The sequence below is a fragment of the Dermacentor albipictus genome, chromosome 2 (genome assembly GCF_038994185.2).
Source record: "Dermacentor albipictus isolate Rhodes 1998 colony chromosome 2, USDA_Dalb.pri_finalv2, whole genome shotgun sequence".
Taxonomy (NCBI): Eukaryota; Metazoa; Arthropoda; class Arachnida; order Ixodida; family Ixodidae; genus Dermacentor; species Dermacentor albipictus.
In genome coordinates, this window is record NC_091822.1 from 37,695,949 (window position 1) to 37,717,633 (window position 21,685).

General features: G+C 44.4%; 2 protein-coding genes across 2 annotated transcripts; both read right to left on the reverse strand.

Annotated features, from left to right (window-relative positions):
- Nucleotides 1-3,695: 3,695 nt before the first annotated feature.
- Nucleotides 3,696-6,693, reverse strand: LOC139055682 (shematrin-like protein 2). The gene is made up of 2 exons (XM_070533214.1): nt 6,682-6,693; nt 3,696-4,157 (listed from the first exon to the last, which is right to left on the reverse strand). Exons 1-2 carry the CDS (start codon nt 6,691-6,693, stop codon nt 3,696-3,698), a joined length of 474 nt encoding a protein of 157 aa, XP_070389315.1.
- Nucleotides 6,694-20,346: 13,653 nt separating this feature from the next.
- On the reverse strand, nt 20,347-20,769 carry LOC139055683 (uncharacterized). Its single transcript, XM_070533215.1, has one exon. It carries the CDS (start codon nt 20,767-20,769, stop codon nt 20,347-20,349), a length of 423 nt encoding a protein of 140 aa, XP_070389316.1.
- Nucleotides 20,770-21,685: the final 916 nt, after the last annotated feature.

Consider the following 21,685-nt stretch of genomic DNA (forward strand, 5'->3'; position numbering starts at 1 on the left):
CTCACCTGGAATGCGCACATACAGTACGTAGCTAAAAAAGCCTTGAACAAACTGTTCTTCCTCAAAGGCACCTTATCGCATTCCACCAGCCAGACAAAGCAGCTTTCTTACGTCAGCCTCATCAGACCGGCACTCGAATACGCCAACATAGTATGGTTTCCACATTCCAAAAACCAAATTCATACGCTGGAACGCATACAAAGAAAAGCTGCCGATTTATCTATAACCGCTTCAAACGCACAGATTCACCAACCGAACTTCTTTCTCGTGCAGGCCTCGCTACCCTAGAAATTCGAGCCAAGGTTCAACGATTGAAGTTCCTATACTTGGTATTACACAGCGTACTGAAATTGGATGCCGCCACTTTTCTAAAGTACAAGCTCACTAGACCGACTCGGCATAAACACGCTTTCACGCTAGAGGAATTTCTTTGTAGCAACAATACTTTTACTTTTCATTCTTTCCGCGAGCTGTGCGAGAGTGGAACTGCTTAAACCCTGCTATTACTGCCCAGCCCACACTAGAAACATTTACCAACCATCTAGAAGAAGCAATCGCAATCATAACTTAGTCTTTTAGTTATTTTTTTTCTCTTCTGCAAGAGCAACTGTGTGAAGACCAGTGTGTTACTCAATAAATGAAAGCGTCCATGTTTTTCAATGCTAACGTCTTGTTTGCTAAGTGTTTGCTCACATTGTACTTTCTTGATGACCATATGCCCACTCCTGTAATAATCCCAATCGGGATTGACGGTATTGTGAAATAAACAAAAAAAAGTTTGCGTGGCTTAAGTTATTACACTTGTTGCCGGAACTTGTGTGGTGAACTTCGCCTCTACTGAATAATAAAATAGGTTTTACCTGCATTTCTGCAAATATAAATGCATTTAATTTCTTGGCCATTGTCACTAGCCATTTCCCTGTAGAGTCGCCTTCCACATAACACTATCGTGCTATCGGATAAATATATACTTATAGAGTGCCTGACTTTGCACTTTTTGTTTCTTTAAATTGTGTTACTCTGTTTGCCATTCTATGTATCACCACGTTAGCGTCATGCTGGCATAGTCTTTTTTTCGTGCGTTTTGAACTATGCTTTTTCTTAATAATGTTTGCTTACAGCCAGAAGCAATGTACGTGATAAAATTATCCACTGTTTTGTAGGTTACCCTGAAGTGTCATTTTTTATGAGTATCCGCAGCATTCTTTTTGTTCTTCCTTCATAACCTTGTATTCAAATCACGTTTTCTACTCCTTTTTGTGGTTCTCGTGTCTTTGTCTGCTTCTATATGTACATGAATACTCAGTCATCATTGTCTCTCAGCTGCGTTCTTATTCTCTTAAATGCCCGCCTAATTAAAGCTCATCATGGGGCCTGTAAGGTTTTGGGAAATGAATAGACCTAAATTTATAAGTACATATAAATAGCGATTATATGCAATACATGCATGAAATTTATGCAATATGACATATGTGCATTTTTATTCAATATTATTCATTATAATGACTTGTGCAGGAAACTATCTCGCAGAACACCCCTAATAAATGAATTCTCGTTTGAGAACAAATGACTTTTTCTAATACATTTTTATAGTTAACAAAAATATTTAAAGCTTTGTATGGGAGGACGCCTTATGAAAAATAAAAAAAAGGCATTACACAGTGGTTTCTTCTTAACAGAAAACAGTATATATATTGGGCATAGAGCTTTTAGCCGGTGGCAATGAAACTGCGTCTTCACAATTTGTTCCAGATAGTATTAGATTATATACACGCTGTTGCGAAGTGGTATTGTTAGTGAGTGTCTAATGCTCCGAGTTAGCAGGGCGATGGGCCCCGTAAGGCATTCCTCATAATGTGTACCGCTTTTTGTGGTCTTTGAATATGCTTAGCGTCACTTCAAATTTACTTAAAATGACACCCGTACACGTTTTTTTAGTGTCCATAAATAACCCCTTAGCACCCTTGAAAAAGCTGGATTTTATAGGGAATTGCACTCCACTAACGATTGTTCTACACCGCAATAACACCCTATCCCTCGAGGGTGTTTTGAAAAATATATTACCCTTTGATCTAGGAGGTGTAAGGGTGCGTTCTGGAATATATTACCCCTTCACCTATTGGGTGTAAAGGTGACAGCAGCAATCTAATAGCCAAGGCGATGAGATAGTTGAAGTATGCCGTCCTGCAGCAAGCACATATGCACTTCATTGTGTGTTTCCTAAGTGTACTGTTAGGCTAGCTCCCATCAATGCTATGTATGGTGTTCATACTATAGGCAATACGTTTCCAAATGTAGGGCATGACAAGATTTGGATAAGGCATGTGGTCGCATGTGAGGGTTCTGCCGAAAAATCTCATTAGCCACAGATACAGAAAGATTTACTGCATGAAGAGTCATTTATTCTAGGCTCCTGTACAATTTTTAGGTCTGGAACTAAGCCTTTTTTGTAGCGACGAGTCTTCTGGCCGTACCAAGTCGGAAGACAGCCGCATCAATAACTATGTTTCGGGGCACAGATGATGCTGGTGGTGCCTGTGTTTATATTGATTCCATTGGCCAAGGACAATCCATCAGAGATGAATCAATTTTTTGTTTGTTCGCTCTAGCTGTCCGCTTCCTTTCTACCTACCAAACGGTTTGTTGAAGGTTTATATCAGGAAAAGTACATGAAACATGACAAGAAGGGCTTCCCTGCATCATATACCTTATATTCCAAGGTCCACGAAGACAAGGATAGAGAAAATACAATCGCAAATAGTGCTTACTTCCAAGAAATTGTTATTTGGAAAACATTAGGCATTTAATACTGCCACATCATAAATATAGAAGAGACAGGCTGCATGGTCTTATTGCAGCAATAACGGTGAGCAGTTTCTTTTTGTTGGCCACACATAACGCAAAAGTGCAATTTAGTATTTACACAAATAAAAATGTTCACTTTCAGCGCAATCAATCACTTACAAATGTATAAATCCGTTCGTACGCGATAAGGTAACAATGAGAAGCCACGGCATATCATTGCAACAGTGAAAGTTACAACTATCAAATTTAAGATAACTCATGCGACAACATCGACGGCTTCTCATCGACGGCCTTGTAGCACCAGGCATACATCCGGTGTGATTGCCTGCGCCCGGATTTGTGTGTGCGACATCAGCAATCGGACTCTGCTCGCTTGTTAAAATCGAACTGAGTTTGCTCACGCTGCCATAACTCCTATGCATGAAATTTCTTTCACATGAAACGAAAGTGTATTTCATATATGTTGGCGATCTCGCTCATCATAAGTGACACCCTATATAAAGGAGGCTGAAAAAGGATCCACGATTAAAGAATTTGATTTGGTCTTCGACGATTAAAAATATTGTGCAGGGTATGTTGACTGATCGGTCTCCTTTTCTCTTGAATGTGTTTAAAATCAGTTGTCTGGGGATGTCTGTTCAGCAAGTCCTAAAGTTTGAGGAAAGATTGATGCATGTGTTAACGCGAAGTCTGGACAAAGCCGAAATCATGGTCATGCATCAGTGTAATGAGAATGATTTATTCAATAAATGGGCAAGTTATTCTGAAAATAGCTCGAAAATAATCATTTACAAAGCCAGCAAGTGGGAAACATTGTTGTAGCAGCAGCTATAAGGACTAGGATTGTTAAGGAAAACTTGAACGACATAGCATAAACGTCAGCAGCACAATCAACACTTGTAACCATAACCGCCGTAGCCACCATATCCATAACCACCGCCATATCCTAAACCACCTCCGTAACCGCCACCGTAGCCGCCACCGTAGCCGGCAGCTACTCCATATGATCCTCCTCCGAGGCCGGAGTGTGCGACCAGCGCTCCACCACTGGAAATCTTGTTCACTTGGTGGAAGGTTCTAACCAGAAAGGCTGGGCCGGGCACGGCCTTGTACAGTCCTGGACCTCCACGTAGGAGGGCAACACTGCTACCGACACCCACAACGCCGACGCCGCTTCCAATGCCACCACCGTATCCAAGGCCGTAGACGCCGCCGTAGCCACCACCATAGCCGAGGCCATACCCGCCGTAGCCAAGTCCGTAGCCGCCGCCGTATCCGAGACCATACCCGCCGTAAGCAGTACTGCCGGCTATAGCGCTGGCAAGGATGGCAGACAGAATGGCGGCGATGGTCTGCGTAAGTTAGTAAAATACTTAGCTTCGTATAAGTGAGAAAGTACACCAAATTAATGCGCTTCAGTGCTTTTCCTCTATATGTATTTTATGCTGCTGGTGTCATCGCGGTGTGGTATTCGCGTTAGACTTTTTAGCCTTGTGACATGTACAGTTGGAACTGCATCTGTACATCCCTTGTGGGATGTACAGGGGCATTATAATGCAAAGCTATCCTAATGTGTTTTTATTCCAATCTCATGACGTCAAATTTGCGTAACCGCAGACGAAAGCATCGGGCGGTGACCCGCAGGGTTATCTGAACAAACCAATCACACACTCTCCTTCGTTTATAGTAGGTCCCTTTTGTTTGCTTTAAAAAACAAATAACGTTGCCAACAGTGGGCGGCTTGTCTTATTTGCTTGGCTGAGAAGAGACGAGGAGCACGCTCAAATGGAAAGGGATTCGATGGGGCTGAGCCAGTTCACTGAAAATCGATAACCGGATGAAGAGGGTGGTGCCGGTGTCTGCGATTGGTCCGCTTTTGGTTACTTGGCTTGAGGTGACTGGCCTAAAATCGTGGCGGCATGCAGGGAAGCTTAAGAACGCCGCTAAAGCGGATCCTCTGCAAAGGCGAGTTGGCAGAGGGAGGTCGTAAACGCGCCGAAAGTGCACGAAAACATTACACGGCCACGCAAAAAGGTTTGCTGTACACAAATAAACCCATGCTCTCCGGCAGTTGCGAGTAGCCAGAACCTGAGCGATCGGCGGCAGCTATCTTTTATTCCTTTCGGAATGGGGCAGCCTGCGGATATTAAAAAAAAATCAGTTTTGTTCGGCATAATAATGAAAATCTAACGCGTACACTTTACTTTGACAGGGTGAGATTTCGCGGTTTTGTTGCATCACGTGACAAGCCGGTGAAGAGGGTGCAGCCAGAAAAATTTTCAAAAATAGCCGAGGTTTAATGGCTAAAATGCGTCAAGTCAGAAAAAAAAAACAATCTTTTTTCCATACAATGGTGCATAATCACTGTGCACGCGTCATACGAGATGGGGGGCTATCGCGGTTTCTGTGACTTCACATGGTAGACAGCCGAAGTAGGGGTGGCTCAAAAATGTTTTTGACAAATCGTGGAGGGCTGATTGTAGAATTGTAATAGAAACGGCTGGAATAACTTTACGTTATAACGCCCCACTTTTGTATATAAATAAAAGGCGTAGGCCTTTTATTAGCGAAAAGTAACCAAAATATGCACACCGCATCTAGATAACAGGATTGGCCGCTGTAATTTCGTTTCAGTTGGGAAGTTCAGGAAACACATTTGCCCGGACTGAGCAAAACTGACAAGTTTTTCAAATGGCTGGCCACAGCGTATACTATAAGCACGCTTGCCTTCAGCGGTGACGTTTGCTATATTTAATATAACTGCTGTGCATGTTATGCATACGTTAGCAGTGCTAACAACATGCCCCGCTCTCTGCGCTGACTTACTATTGCTTCATGGGAGCGCCCATGAGCAAAGCGAAGGTTCTACTGCTTTGCTTTCTTAATTTCCGGGCCTATTTTTCTTAATCGGAGGCCAAATAGTGCAGCAAACCTATAAAGTGTCTGGCAGGTGCAATGAGCTTTCAGAAAAGAAATATTGCTGCTAAAAATTGCTTTTGCAACCCAGACCCTGCAGCAAGAAATACCGTAGAAGTTGTGCTTGGCCTATCCGTCGTGCACAAATTACCCAAAAGCGCTCGTAATTAGCGGTTGTGGAAGCATTTTTCAAGCTATTGTAACTGCCAGATATTTATTCATTTTAGACAACAATAATTATCTGTCATCTCAGAGCAAACACCATGGAACAGTGAATTCTTAATTTCATCGCTTTTATTTCTTTGGACCGCCAATGCCTTTAAAATGTCTTGAAATGCTCGTTTTTGAAGGGATCACGTGTCTAGCCATTTAGCACTTCCGAGTTGGAAAAAGAAGCCTCCAGTTTACAAAAGGTGTCTGCGGTGGCTTACAGCACATATATAACTTGCGGCCACACAACTATTCCGCTGAGATTAAGTTCCTTCCAATGGCCTTCTACTTTTGCAAGAAAAATTTAGAACAGGTCCATCTTGTAATCACCTTAAGTATTACGAATATGGAGTGGCAATAACCAAAGTTTATTGACGAATCCCAGTGAAAAAAATAAATAGAACTTAGACAGTCGTATAATAGGGATCCTCAGATAATTGATTTTTTGCGGCCGTATGTATTTTTGTTCAGGACTTGCACCAATGCGCGCAAAGACCGTTGAGTATAAGATAACCAGGTTTACTAAGTGTTCCTAAATTATTTCTCTCAAATGAAAATTCTCTACGTTCACAACGATGAAAAACCAAAAGCAGTACTGCGACCGCTCTTAAGCACTAAACACTCTTAAAACTATTTTATTTTCTTACGTGCGCAAAGACAGGAACCGCAATGTAACACATGATAGTTATTTTTCGTTGTCTGAAAAACGCCCGGTTTTACAATACTCCGGCACAGCGAGCAGACACTTACCACAGTGCGCATGGTTACCGTATGTTTAAACCTGTTACTCGGTGAGCAATGTCTCTGCTATTCAGAGTTGGTGGTTTATATACTTGGCGCACTGCGAGACTCGCACGTATTGGGCGCCAGGGTCGTTGCATGTGCGACGACGGAATGGCGGCTACGTTGCGATTGTAGCAGTGAAGAAGCGGGAAAAACAACCTGCACGTACAAGATGATAGTAACACACGGAAGTCTTTGAGACTGTACACGACGTAATAGAAAGGAAATAACACGGCATGAGTTCTGGCATGCAGCCCCGGGTGACTCTTCACTGATTTGCAGTGGCTTCATTGTGACCATCGCAGTAGTAGGCACACGAAGGGGCCTGGTATCTCTACTGCTAAAAATAGAAGGAGCCACACGTAAAGAATGGAGACACCAGTGACTAAGGAAAAGCTGAGAATGGCGAGCAATGCTCATCCCTGGATGTCAGCAGAGGCTACGCAATATCGCCTATAGAAAATGACTCATATCAACTACTACAACGAGTTTAACAGCGTGGAAACGGTGCTTAATCAGAACGATGTAGATGCAACGCTATCTTGGAATCTATATGGTGCGGGGTTTCTTTCAGTCTGTGAGTGATTGAGTTATCGAATGACACTCGCAGGGCATTTCAGTTTGTAGCGACTACCTCTCGGTGTAACGAGGACGAGCGCACAGCATGGTGTCTGTGTATCAGGGGAGAAAGTTGGTGACAGGTTTGCGCAGACAGGAGTGCGACACGTATGTAAGTACTTATAAAGCTTCTTTTACACTCCTTGTGAACAAATCTATACCGGGTGATCGTCCGAGAATTAAAACACAGCGAGTGGCATGTAACAAATGACCAAAAAATGGGGCAGGCGAAATATAAGGTCCGTGAGAAAGAGAACAGAAGCCGTTGAATATCGTGCATTCCTTCATTAGGAGGTCTGTCCGCTTTAGAGACACCTATGAGCCAGATTGTACGTACCAGCCTTATTCATGATGTGCGGCTTCACTATACAGGACAGATGCAAGAACGAAACTTAAAAGGGGGGGGGGGTGACCTCCCGGCCCTTCAGTTTTTAAGGAGACGCTAGGCCACCCATGGGCAGGTGACTTGTAGCACGGTGGCACTCAGTCGACAAGCACTGGTGGTGATCTTGTTACCAGTAGTACGATGCGCGGAGCAATTCTAATTCTCCAGTTCTTTGAATAATGATTTATTCGCAATAATTCGGTTGCCATGGCATGAACAAAAGTAGGAAAGCAGCTATTTTCGTATTGCCGCGTTGCTGCATGCATTTCCCCGATGCAATTCAAGTGATGGTCACTACCCTTGCTCGACTAAGATTCGTGGTACAGCCTGCTGTCTAATGAGCCACCTGAGCATGAAAGTAGGTGCTCGTGAATTAGTGAGGCTTCACCTTGGTTTCTTAAGGCTACCATTTCATTTTGTTCGCTTAGTTGTGCGTTATTAGTGCTGTGTTATACCAAAGACGCATGTATTGTGTCCACTTTTCTATATATGTAGCAAGAAACCATAAAATGTATTGCCGTAGTGCCTGAGGTACATTATCAGTGAAGCATAGCAACTAATGTCCTGTGTTGCTGATAGACGTATTTGCTCTGAGTTCACATATCCTTAACCCTATGTCTCTATGATATCCTTAAACGTCTACCTATCTGGGGCCACCTTCCCGGTTGCACAGGCATATTCCAATTCACATCATTCCAATTTCAATTACAATAACATTTGATATTCCAATTAACGTCTTCTGTGTTTCAGAAATACTCTTTCGCGGGTTGGGGGGGGGGGTGAGTTAATCAAAGAGCGCTTAGCTTCGCAAAATAGTTTTCGAATGTAAGCCCCCATCTCTGACTTCATCGCTGCATTTTGTTTAAGGCTACACAAATGCTGCAGTGTACTATAAGAGGAAATCAGTATAATTTAAGCAAGCTAATATTCACACAATCATGTTTTAATCACATTTATTCACCACGATAGGGGTAGTGCAAATGCTAATATTATAGCTACGCACGACCTAAAGCAGGAGAACTTCTTGTATGTCAGCATATCGTACTCCGTCGTTATACAAAGAACTAATAACACATTTTTCTATCATAGCTTCGTCTCTAAAAACGATAATTTAGAGAACAAATTCGCTCAAATTTAGAATATATCTTTGCTATCTAATGTGCTGCTCAAGCATAACAACCCATGTCGTTGAAGCCACTCGAAACCGCGCAGCCCTGTTTATTCTATCTAATAATTTCGGTCGCACCAACATTGCACTCATGAAGCAGGCGCTCTACTAACCTGATCTTCCATCACTTCGGAAACGTGGCCGTCTTTACCTTTTCCGCGAGTTGTACCGCTTCACCCCGATACTCAATCGATAACTGCCTGCGCCTACTTCCTACATTGCCTCCCGAACAGTTCACATGCAGAGAGTTGTTGTGTCGTCTTGTCTTATCAACTTGGAATATGGTCCTTTTTTTGGCCCGCAGATTTATCAACTGGAAGCAACTTCCTCGGTCCCCCGCTGATATTCCAGACTCACAAAGTGTAAGGACCGCGATTTATCATGCCATCTGTTATAGTTTAGGTCTTCTTGTCCCGCATTTTTCCTGTTCTGTTCTACTGCACTCTCATGCTATACCAACAGGCCTTGAAAGTGTGGACAATGAATAAATAAATGAATAATTTTTTGGCATATATGATTACACAGGATCGGGAGAACAGGCGCACTCTGTCTACCTATCGTAAGATATTCCTACGTGAAACAAGTTCAGGTCACTCTTCGAGAAGTGTCTTTAAACAACCTTCCAATTATTTTTTATGACATAGAAATTCCCATTCCTCGATGTTAACTTGAAATTTCAAGAACTCTCGTAGGGGTAATGACACTTTACACGATTTCTTAGATGTGTCGCTGTGGACTCAGCTATTTGGGAGAACGATGCAGTCAACGTACAGAAACGGGTATCCAAATGTTTCCGAATCTCTATTGAGTTCGTGTAGGATCCAGACAATGCTTAAAGAGAAGCGTCCGTAAGGTGCTTCCAGTAATAATGACCAGACTATGTTGTAGCCGCTCGCTCTATTCAGCCCCCCTCCTCCCGCTTTGATTGCATAGATGTTTTACCGAAAACCTGAACAGAATTAACTATTGTTCACCGTCGAGAACACGTGCACAACAGCTGTAAGCTCTTGTTGGCGCTATACAATCGTCCACTACATGACACCACAGTTACCTTATAGATGCGATGCGCATAAGTATCTCTGGCGAGCTGTGAAACCTTAGTGGCATTCCTGATGCTTACCCGTCACAAACTCTTCTATAAAGTAGGCCACAATGAGGAGCAGTGCTCATAGTTTTATCCTATCTTATTTAGCCTGAGAGATATCGTCCATGAATTACGTAGAACCTGATCCCCACGCTGAGTGGCGAAATGGGTTATGTTGTGTAATGTCGTGCAGTCGCAGCTAAAGGCGAATTCACAGGTCGGTACTCGTCACAAACCAGAATTATGCCTTATCTCCACCGAATGGCAGCTCAAGAAGTTCGCTGGTGTCGCCTATAATCGCAAAGTGATTATGGGTGGGTTCAATCAATATTGGGGTAAATCTCTTATATAAACAAGCACACCCAATGGTAGCGCACCAGCTTCGAGGTTTTTGTTATGCAGACGACATTCTTTTGCTAGCTAATATGCGAAGCCTGGTCAATATTAATGGGCAGGAATGTGTGCATTTAGGATTGAAATTAGACGGTAGAAAAACAGGTTTTGTGGTATTTAATGAAAACAGTAACCAGGTAGCGTCTGTATACACAGAGCCAGGAAATACCTGAGGTAAAATATTACAACTTTTGTGCATGGATAAACGAAGGCAATAGATATATGAAAACATATGGCAAAACAATTATGGGAAAGGGGAAGAGAAACGCAGCCATAATGAAGTGCCATGGGGATGAATTATGTAGGAAGAACTCACGGATTTGTGCAAAGATGTAATGCTTGTTAAATTTGGAAATGAGGTTCTTTTCTTGAAGTGAGTGCTACAATCAGGACTAGACGGCAACGAAAGATTAGTGGGACGCCTCGTATTTGGCGTTTACGGGAAGACTGCAAATGAAGCATTGAAGGGTGGCCTGGGCTGTATAAGTTTTGAAGTGAGGTAAGTTCCTAGTGAAATTGAGTTTGAAGAACGACTGAGGAATATGAAAGTAAGTGGGCTACGAGAGTGTTCAGGTATTTGTAAAGAAAAAAAACATTGACTCACTGTGGAGGAAAAGAACTAGGAACCATACCAGCAAGTATTTGACCGGTATAGTAAGCAAGATGGCAACAAAGAACGTCAAACGCAAAATTAGACACAGACCGTTTCATGGGGGGCGGCAAGGACAAAAAAAAACCTGCTATGATTGACTACCTCATAGCAAAAACTAAATTAGGAAAGAGATGATTTATTGTAACTCAAAGGGAAGCTTCTTTCTTTTGGAAGAGAGATCAGGGTGCCTCAAAACGCGTAGTTATAAAGCAAGGTACATCAAAGATGAAGCATGTGCTTGCTGCGGTAACGCTAAAGACACGTTGGAGCGTGTTTTATTACAATGTGAAAATATCTACCCATCAGTCATTTTAAGCTCCTTTGGCCTCCTTTAAGCATCTGGGTTCAGGAATAGCAGGGGGAAAGTAAACATCTCCACCATAGAGATTAGTAAGAAGAATCGACATTTCGGCGAGTTGGTACTGGTTGAACGTCATGAAGGTGCAGCGCAAGACGACAAAGAAGCGTTTCCTGCCTTTTGTCTTTGTCGTCTTGCCCCTTCAAGAGTAGTCAGGAGCTATGGGAGCTTTAGTGGCAGAAAAGTAGAGAGACCACAAGCAACGGAGGGATACAACAAGAAACTTCACAAGAGTGCTTCAGAAACTTTGATGCTGGGAATTCTATGTGTGCGTTCTTTTTTTGAAGAGATAGGTCGAACATAAGGCAAAACGTTTGTGGCAGTACCCATGACCTCGTTTCAAAGGGGCCGCTCATAGCATCCATCCATCCTTCCATCCATCCATCCATCCATCCATCCATCCATCCATCCATCCATCCATCCATCCATCCATCCATCCATCCATCCATCCATCCATCCATCCATCCATCCATCCATCCATCCATCCATCCATCCATCCATCCATCCATCCATCCATCCATCCATCCATCCATCCATCCATCCATCCCTGATTTAGTGGCTGCAGCACGCTGATCCGAGTACTGAATCACTGTTAATGCCGGTCGTCTGAATATAGCTTAAGACATGCCAGAGATGAACAAGCCAGTAAAAGATGTCCAATACTGGTTTCAAAGAGCCAAACGTGAATCTAATGAGCGTGTTAACGAATGCTGAACAACTACGTTGTGAAGGGGGACGCTAACTGTGTCTTGAACGAATGCAAGAATGACAAATTACAACTCCCACCTCTCACACAGCAATAAACTGAATAATCTTTACTTCTTAATTTGAGTTCTGTCTAATATCTTTAGGATAAACAAGCAACCGGCGCAGCATTAATTATAGCTGCTTCAACATTTTTTTACCCTTGAAACTAACAATGCTCGTTTAGTGTGCTATCAATTGCAACGGGTTATTATTTTGACAACCGAAACGACGATACAAAAGTGAAAGCGAAAACATGCATATGCCTGATCACTGCTGTTATTAGTTGTCATCAAAGTTCTCTAAATTCTCGGAATGACCCTTTTTTATAGAGGATTCGCAGGTATTACAGGGATATAAAGAAGTCTGAGTGTTCTCCCACATAACAATTAAAAAGGCATTATCCCTCGTTTCGAAGCCACTGTTTCGCCAACATCAGCATTTCGGAGAACGTTTAGTACGTGGGCCCAAGTTTATGCAGCAACTAGACATCGAAAGACGCTAACTGTACTTTGGCACAACCCGCTTGTATTCATGTTTCAAATATTTCCTTTTTGTACTGTCGCGCTCAATATGAGTTGCAACACGGGCATACACTCGCCAGTTCTTTCAATAATAAAAATGACAAGTGCTATTTGTTTTGTACACAAGGTCCTACCTGTAATCGGAACATTTCCAGCAATTTTTTTGTTTGCGCTGCCATGCTGCCATACCGACAATGTATGTCAGCGTCGCAGCGCCTGCACAAACGTGCGCACGAAGAAGTACAGCAGATCCAACTAGTTGGAATCTATATAAAGCGAAGCTTTGTGTGACTCCATAAAGAGTCGAAACACGAGAAGACACACGTACACGTTAACGCATCGGCGCACGCTGTTTATAATTTTTGTTAAGCGGAGTTACTGACTACTATAATCTCGGACAACTTCTTGTGGCTATGAAGGGAAAGCTACGGAGGCAAATCGCGCACAAATGAGAGCGCGTCTGAATGGAACCGCATGTTTTAGTCCATGCTAGTTTACGCTGGGGAATAGAAAACCTAAACACTTTATCTGGAACAGTGAAATAAGAGAGAATACACCACTGGGCGTAAAAGTTTACTTAATTTGCGGCTTTTCCCTGCCGTGTCTGCGCAAACGCGAAACCGTCGCACGTGCAAGCTGCTGATTGATCGTCTGTTCCGAGCAACCAGAAGCACTGTAAAACCAGCCGGACTACTTGGCGCGGTAACACATGTGCAGCAGCTACGCACCCGTAACGTTCCCTTCATGGCCACGGAAAGTTGCCAACGAGTATACCGAGCCCGACGGACGCCTTGAAGGCATCATAGTTTCGTAGGCAGAATGCGCATACGTACCTAGCGAAATTCTAATCAATTCTATCCGCTAGAAGCCTTAACTCCCTCATTACTGTGGAGCCGTAGGTGTGCGAACGCGAGCTTTCTGGTTTTTTTTTTCTTGTTACCCACACAGCCAGCGTCGTCGCTACCGCCCATGGATGGATAGATGCTATTAGCGTCCTCTTTGAAACGGGGTGGTGGGTTGCTCCACAAGCTGCTGTTCGTTTTCCTAGTGCCCTGCCTATGTTAAAAACATAAAACAGGACAACAAAAAAAAAACAATGTCCACTGTGAAGCTTTCTCAACCACTATAAAAGCTATCTTTTTGTACGCCTCAGATGTCTGTAAGCTCCCTACTTTTCTGCCACCAAACTTCCTATCGCCTAATACTAATCTCACCGTCACTTTCCCCCAGCTATCGTATAACCGAAGGAATTCCAGGAGGCCACAGGAGCCTGAACGGACCACTGTGTAGATAGCTTCACATGCTAATACAACATGTTCCTTCGTTTCCTTAACTTTAGCGAAGCATGCGCATGCTTTAACTTCGTTGTTATATCTCGCTTTATAAGTACTCGTTCCAAGGCATCGTATTCTCGCTTCAAAAAGCAAAATGGTTCCCTTTGAGTTATCATAAAATGTTTTATTCCTGATTGCGTTCTTTGCTTTAATTTATGGTATAAAGTTTGTAAACAGGGATAAGCTGCCACAGAAAAGCTGGTGAACGCTTCGATAGGAGTACCTATCTTCGTCAAAGCTTTATCCAAAGGAGGACCCATATTCGTCAAGTTAGTTGTTCAAAGCAGGTATCCCTTATAAAAGTTTCTAGCAACATTTTTTAGACCGTCTTCAGACTATTGTTACTCGAAACTACCAACAGTCAATTGAAATCTTATCAACGTTCTTTATACATCCTAACAACGCTCTAGTAACACACTAGAATCAATTGGCATAGACTCCTTAGAGAGATAGTTTTCATATGATGACTTTAAACTTTCTACTAATTTTATATGAACATTTGTCTTTCTACACCCTAGTAACATCCTTTCAAAAGAAGAATGTTCATATATCTTCTGCCAACTTTCTGCTAACAACCTATTAACATTCTTCCAATTGACAAATGTTTGAAAGTGTTCTGCCAACTTCCTCCCAATCCCATACTAACAATACGTCTTAATACACCATGCTGTCACGTACGAGTTCGTGCCGCTGTGGACGCAAGGACGTTCTGAGGTGAAAAGGAAGTTGAAGTGTCTCGACGATAGGTAGATGGTGTTACCCTGACTACTGAGCTACAACCTCGTAACTGTATATATTGTAAATACATATACTTTCTCCCCCGTAACATTTGGGGGACGTGCGGGGTACTCTTGCCACAAGCCGGCCCTAGATCTTCGTAGCGGGCGTCACATTGATTCCACTGTTATGGCTACTGACGCTGCGTCCGCCGCTCAGACACCAGCGGAGGTAGTGCTAACTCGGCTACGTCACTCGGGAAACTTCATCGGCACTGGCAAGGTCAACGTCGAAGGCTGGCTGACGTCGTATGAACGCGTCGGTAAGCACAACAAGTGGGATGCCACATTTTGGTGGTCAACGTGATTTTTTTACCTGGGAGGAACCACGAAGGTATGTTTCGAGACGCATGGAGCCGACATTAGAAGCTGGGACTCCTGCAAGGAAAAGCATCGCGATCATTTCGGAAGACCTCTGGGACGTCAAATGGAGGTCAAGCAAGAGCGAGCGTGTCGTGCCCAGACATCAATCAAATTATATGTCACGTATATTCAAGACGCTCTGGCTCTCTGCCGTAAAGCGGACATGCTGAAGGCCGAAAGGTTGGAGACATATTGAAGGGCATCGTGGACGAAGCGTTCAACCTGCTGCTTTGCAGTAACTGCTCAACGGTTGAGTCTATCATCAAGGAATGCCAGAATTTTTGAGCAAGCGTAGGGCAAAAGCATCGTGCAACGCTTCAACCGGCTTCCGAATGCGGCTGTCACTTCCTCCTGCAACCACCCTCCGGCATCACATTCACCTACAACGCCAAGTTTGACGCACATCATTCGTCGCAAACTTGAGGCTTTGGCTCCAAGTTCTCACTGCCCCCATGCGCATGACAACCATGACCATCTCGCTCATTCAAGCTGTTGTCCGCCAAGAAAGTGCAAACCTGGACATCCAGTCTGCCGTCCACCCACGTCCCATTCCTACCGCTCCTGTCATTGCCTCTACTGCCCCCCGTCAGTCGTTCCCGAATTGATATCGGAACCCCTCTGAGTGGCGAACACCGAATGACAGGCCAATTTGGTTTGGTTGCTCCCGGGTCGGTCACATCTCCCGCCACTGCCGTAGTAGCCGCTGGTACTCCTCGCCTCAACCATATGCTGATCGATGCTTCGACCGAGGGCCTTCAGCCTCTGTCGCCCTTCTATAATCCATATCATGCTGGCCTTCCACCTCGGCGACACACTACTATGATCTGGGATTGTAGCGCGAATTGCCACGGACCCAAACTAGAAACAGACAGGACGAGTGCTAAGTCTCAACTAAATGTTTATTCAAACGCATAATATATATATATATATATATATATATATATATATATATATATATATATATATATATATATATATATATAGATATATATATACATGGCCTCCTTCTAGTCTTTGTCCGTGTCACTTCGTGCTACAATCCAAGATCATGTTACCGTACCAACTCGCCCAACTTTCTATGATTTTGCAGGACACTCTACCCCCCACCCGCCCTCGCTACAACGCCGTCAGTCCCCTTCGCGTACACCTCGGCGTCCCTCGTCCCCGTCAGACGCGGGCCGCTTTTTGGGAAAGTCAGCAATGCATCCCCGGGATGCGGATGCATTGACGACATGGACTGCAAAACCTCTGCTGACCCCTACTGCTCGACCGAACCTTGTTAAATTGTTGTTGATGTATCCATTCAAGCCCTCATCCATACTGGCGCTCAGGTGTCTGTTATGCGATCAGATCTTCGTATCCGTCTCCGAAAGTCCTGACACCCGCCGAGTCGCCTGCCGTCCGAGTAAATAATGGCAGTAGAACAGCCGTGATGGGAATATGCGCTGCCCGTGTTTCCATTACCGGCCGCACAGTGTTAGTCTTGTTCACTCTAGTGGCCGAGGGTCCCCAAGAAGTCAGTACTTATTGACTGTGCAACCCTGCGCATTGAACTGCCCCATTACTTTGCCGACCCGACCGATGACCACAAGTCCCGACTAGGTTCTACTGAATTTGTTCGACTGCAACATGATGCTGCTACTTACGTCCTCATGTCGCCTTCTCCACCTCTTCGTAATGGTCCATACGTGGTGCCCCCACTTTGCACTACCGAGCAAATAGCACTACCAAGCTCAATTGTAACCCTTGTCATCAAGCGTGGCTTCCTCTTCTGAACTTTGGTTCGGGTCTGCAAGTGCTTCCTGAGGGTGAATCTCTCGCTGTGCTGTCCCCTTTGGAAGCTTATGGAGTAGCTGCTTTTACGCTCGAACTATGATCCGACACTGCTGCAGCTTCTACCCCTCCTACTTTACTCAACAAGTTTACACCAATTGTAGCTGCGGATTGACGACCTGCATACGCCGACGCCCTTCGCCGCATTCTGATGTCTTATGAAGACATCTTCTATTTTGGCAATCGCCCGCTAGGTCGAACCCATGTGTTCAGCTATTCTGTCCACACTGGTGACGCTTCTCCTATACACCGGTGGCCTACCATGCGTGTGTGGCTGAACGCCAGGTGATCCCAACGGAAGAGAACAAAATGCTCTCCAAAGATATTATCGAGCCTTCGTGCAGTTCGTGCGCACCACCTGTCGCTTTGATAGAAAAGAAAAACAATATCATTACCCTCACCTGAATAAGAGAGCCAAAAATGACATGCATCCACTTCCGCATATTCATGAGGCGCTTAACTGGTTACACGGTGCTGGTTTATTTTCGTCGATTGATTTGCGCTCTGGTTACTGGAAAACTGCAGTGGATGAACGAGATCGCGAAAAGACCACCTTCTTCACCCAGGATGGCCTCTACCAATTTAAAATGATGCCTTTCGGGCTGTGCAGTGCCCCTGCTATTTTCTAGCGCTTCTGCGGGGATACAAATGGAACACATGCCTCCGCTTCCTTGATGACGTCATTGTTTTTCCAACGAGGTTTGAGAGCCACCTGCACCGACGTTCAGCTATCCTTGCTGCTTTTAAACGAGTTGGCCTACAACTCAATTCTGCAAAATGCCATTTCGGCCACCGCCATATACGAGTACTTGCTCACTTGGTTGAAGCTGCTGGCATCCAGCCTGATCCTGATAAAGTTCGTGCTTTGATGAATTTCCACTTCCGCGTTCTTCTACCAATGTCCGAAGATTCCCAGGGCTGTGTTTCTATTTTGGGCGATTTATCCAGAACTTTGCCGCAATCGCTCGTCCTCTCACAGACCTCCTCAAAAAGGACACCACTTTTCGTTGGGGACCGGACCAGGCTGCAGCACTTTCAACGCTTATCAGTCACCTTATCAATTCACCCGTGATGGGTCATTTTGCTCCGCATGCCTACACAGATGTTCGTACTGATGCCAGCGGCCATGCCATTGGCTCTATCTTGTCCCAAAGACAGCGGGACACCAATCGAGTGATCGCGTATGCTAGCCCTCTGCTTTCAGCACCAGTGCGCAACTCCTCCATAACAGACCGTCATTGCTTGGCCCTTGTGTGCTTCATTGATAAGTTCCGCCCTTACCTTTTAGGTCGGCATTTAGCCGTCGTGACAGATCATCATGCCTTACGTTGGCTATCCTTACTCAGAGACACGACGGCCGTCTTGGCCGCTGGGCTTTACGCCTGCAAAAGTACACCTTTTCCGTGTCCTACAAATCTGGGCGGCTGCATAAGGACGCCGACTGCCTCTTCCGCTATCCTGTCGACCGTATCGATGGCACCGAAACTGATAAAAATACCTGCGTTTTGTCGATCTCCGACTTCTCACGTGTCGCCGACAAACAGCGTCGTGACTCATATTCGCGATCCATCATCGAACGCTTCACCTCGGACCAACAGGACGTTTTCCTCCGTAAGTTTGTTCCCCAGGAGGGGATCTTATACTGACGCAATATGAATCCACATTGTGCTGAACTGCTTCTCGTCGTTCCATGATGGTGGGTGATGGTGGGTGGGAAAGGCCCAGTGGGAAAGGCAGTGGGAAGCTACGTCGTCCCCTGATGTAGCTTCTTCGTGCCGCTCTTGAGCCCAATATGATGGCTATATGTTGCTGGTTTGGTTCCGTCGCTTTGGTAGCGAGAGCTATGCCGAGCTCTTCCGCTTCCGCGATAGTACTGTTATGTGTGGAGGCGCAAGTGATTTCTTTGCCGAAGTATTAAGTGACGGCCGCTACCGTTCTTTTCTGCCTGCCAGGGCACCTTGCCACGTCCACGAAGCGGGAGTTTGGTTTCTCTCCATACGTTATCTCAGTGTATGCAGCACTTGCTTCTCTTCTGCCTGCATGTACAGTTGGGTCCATATTTCTGCTTATGGACGACACTTTCGTGCTGTTTCCGATCCTTGTGAGGATGGGTTTAGCTTGGTAATGTTTTTCTAGGTGCTCATGATACCCGAGTCTGCCGAGGAGTTTTCTACCCATGGTCGTTTTGTGCGAGTCGGTTTCTTTGTGTCATCAGTTCCGTTTCTGCCAGTTACTCGAATGTATTGTGGGAAAACACTTTATGTAGCACGTACTCAGCAACTGTTGCTCTTAAGTTTTCTCCTTGACACTGTTAATCTAATTACAATATTTGAGAATTCGAGTTACAAATTAAGACTAAATATGTATTAGGGCGGAATCCAAAAGATACTCTGAGTCTCACTAAGCGGCGGCAAGCAACATCGGTTCTGTCCAGCTACGTGGCATTTAAATATTTTGGAATCTTGGTGAATGACGGTTGGCACACCCTGTATACCTGTAAAGCACAGAATACGTAATAGTATGGTTAATAAAACTTTGCATATTCTTTAATTTCCTTTACTTCTTTTCTGTTGCAGCCATTCAGGATGTGCCACTGGTGTCATGCCCGTTCTTTACAAATTGCGCCGCAATGGCACATTTATAAACATTGGTTTATACGTGCCGTGCTTTCTCATGCACACTCCTATCATGACCAAATTGTACGCTTTGTTGTTAATTATAAAGCATTTCATTACCAACTTTATTACAGCTTTGGCGCGCACAAATTCCAACATATGCACTGGGTAAGCACGAGCTTTTTTCTTGTAACAGACTTGTCGCGGACGTTCAACTTACTGTCCTTCTTATGCTAATAAAACAACCACTAATGGAGACGTTGATCAAGATGAAGAAATTTTATTTGGTTTTTGACAGTCACACAATGAGCACGATATGGACATGCTAGCTTGTGGCATTTTCTTTTTCATCATAAGCTGCAATGTTACAAAATATTTGCAAGTCCTCCTTTTCTTTAGGCGCGAGTGCTATGAATGAATTATTTATTAACAATGGCACCGGTACAACCCAAGGTTTTCAGTTCAAGGTTGTTATAGTGACCTCAATAAATTAAAAAAAATCGCACATCAAATGACTTGTCTTGACGGCGAACGTGAAACAGTAAAATACTTTTCATCATCAGCGGTGGCAATTACTATAGTTGAATAGTAATTTTTTTCCCTTTTCTATAATTGTGGTGACGTTCCAACTCAGCCACCTACTCAAAGCAACCATATTTACACTGTTCCTTCTGTGGGCGAAATCTCTTTTCATACTTGCGTTGGCTGGTTTCTGAGCCGGCGGTGCCTTTTTGGTGACGAGTTACCCTGCGAGATGAAAATTATCAGATACGTCAGCAGCCCAATCAACCCTTGTAACGGTAGCTGCCGTATCCGTAGCCGCCGCCGTATCCCTGACCACCTCCGTATCCCAAACCGCCGCCGTACCCCGAACCGCCGCCATATCCCAAGCCACCTCCGTAGCCTCCGCCGAGTCCGGCGCCTCCAGCGTATGATCCTGCTCCGAGGCCGGAGTGTGCGACCAGTGCTCCGCCGCTGGACAGCTTGTTAACTTGGTGGATGGTCCTGACCAGGAAGGCAGGGCCGGGTACAGCCTTGTACAGTGCAGGTCCACCGCGAAGAAGGGCCACGCTGCTGCCGACACCAACACCGCCAACACCCACACCGCCGGCACCCGCACCTCCGACTCCCAGGCCTCCCCCATATCCAAGGCCATATCCACTGCCGTAACCGAGTCCGTATCCTCCGTAACCCACCCCACCGGACATGGCGGTGGCAAGGACAGCAAAAAAGAGAGTGGCGACGCTCTGCGCAAGTTTGCATGGAAAATGCTGGTTAATCTCTGATCTGAATGAGACATCTTGGCTAAGCCTCATCGGCTTTTATAACACAAGTGGATTTCATGGACATTCATTCATTTAGTATCTATTTAGAAAGGCGAAAGTCAATATTGCTCGAGACAATGCAGATACGATAACGTGCCTTTTATTTTGGGAAACTATTTTGTAGTGACAGCGGACATTTGAAAATATGTGTTTATGGCATAATAACCAATGAGACTGAAGCGCTAACTACGTTTGGTTATGCATTCGGTATGATTTGAAGGAACACTAGAACTACAATTGGTCAGCATTTGACGTGCACTTGGTGAAACGCCTGAGATGTGCAAAATTTTTGACAATCGTGCTAAAACCCTCACAGAATAAATTGACATTCTATAAGACTTTCTCGCATATTGCACGTGGATGGAATCTTTCGAATCTACGAACTGAAACTGCCTGTGCCGATGCGCTCCTTGATTAGTTTAAGAGGGATATGATGAGTTGGTGTGAACTCCAGGATTCTTATTAAGTGCATTAGGTTAATGCTCTTGGAGGGTTCAGTTTTAGCTTTCCCAATAAAACACTTTGATAATAACTTACATTTGAATATGATTTTATGGTATTCAAGCGCCACTTGATATTGCGTTGCCAAAAAAATATCGTAAGGGTATAAAAAACGTTGCTTTGCCGTTTAAATCACATATGCAGATCCCGCTCTATATTTATCCTTGCAGACATGAGTGTTGTACTATTCAATAAAAGGTACTCACGTTTTTCAGCTTTCTTCCATTTCAGTAATAAAAACTGAGAACGAGAATCTTGCAATGTATATCACTCAGTGAAACAGTTCCAAAGCATGCGT

Bases quoted from the DNA above. Each gene is read 5' to 3' on its own strand.
- LOC139055683 (XM_070533215.1), bottom strand. From the start codon at position 20,769: ATGTCCGGTGGGGTGGGTTACGGAGGATACGGACTCGGTTACGGCAGT.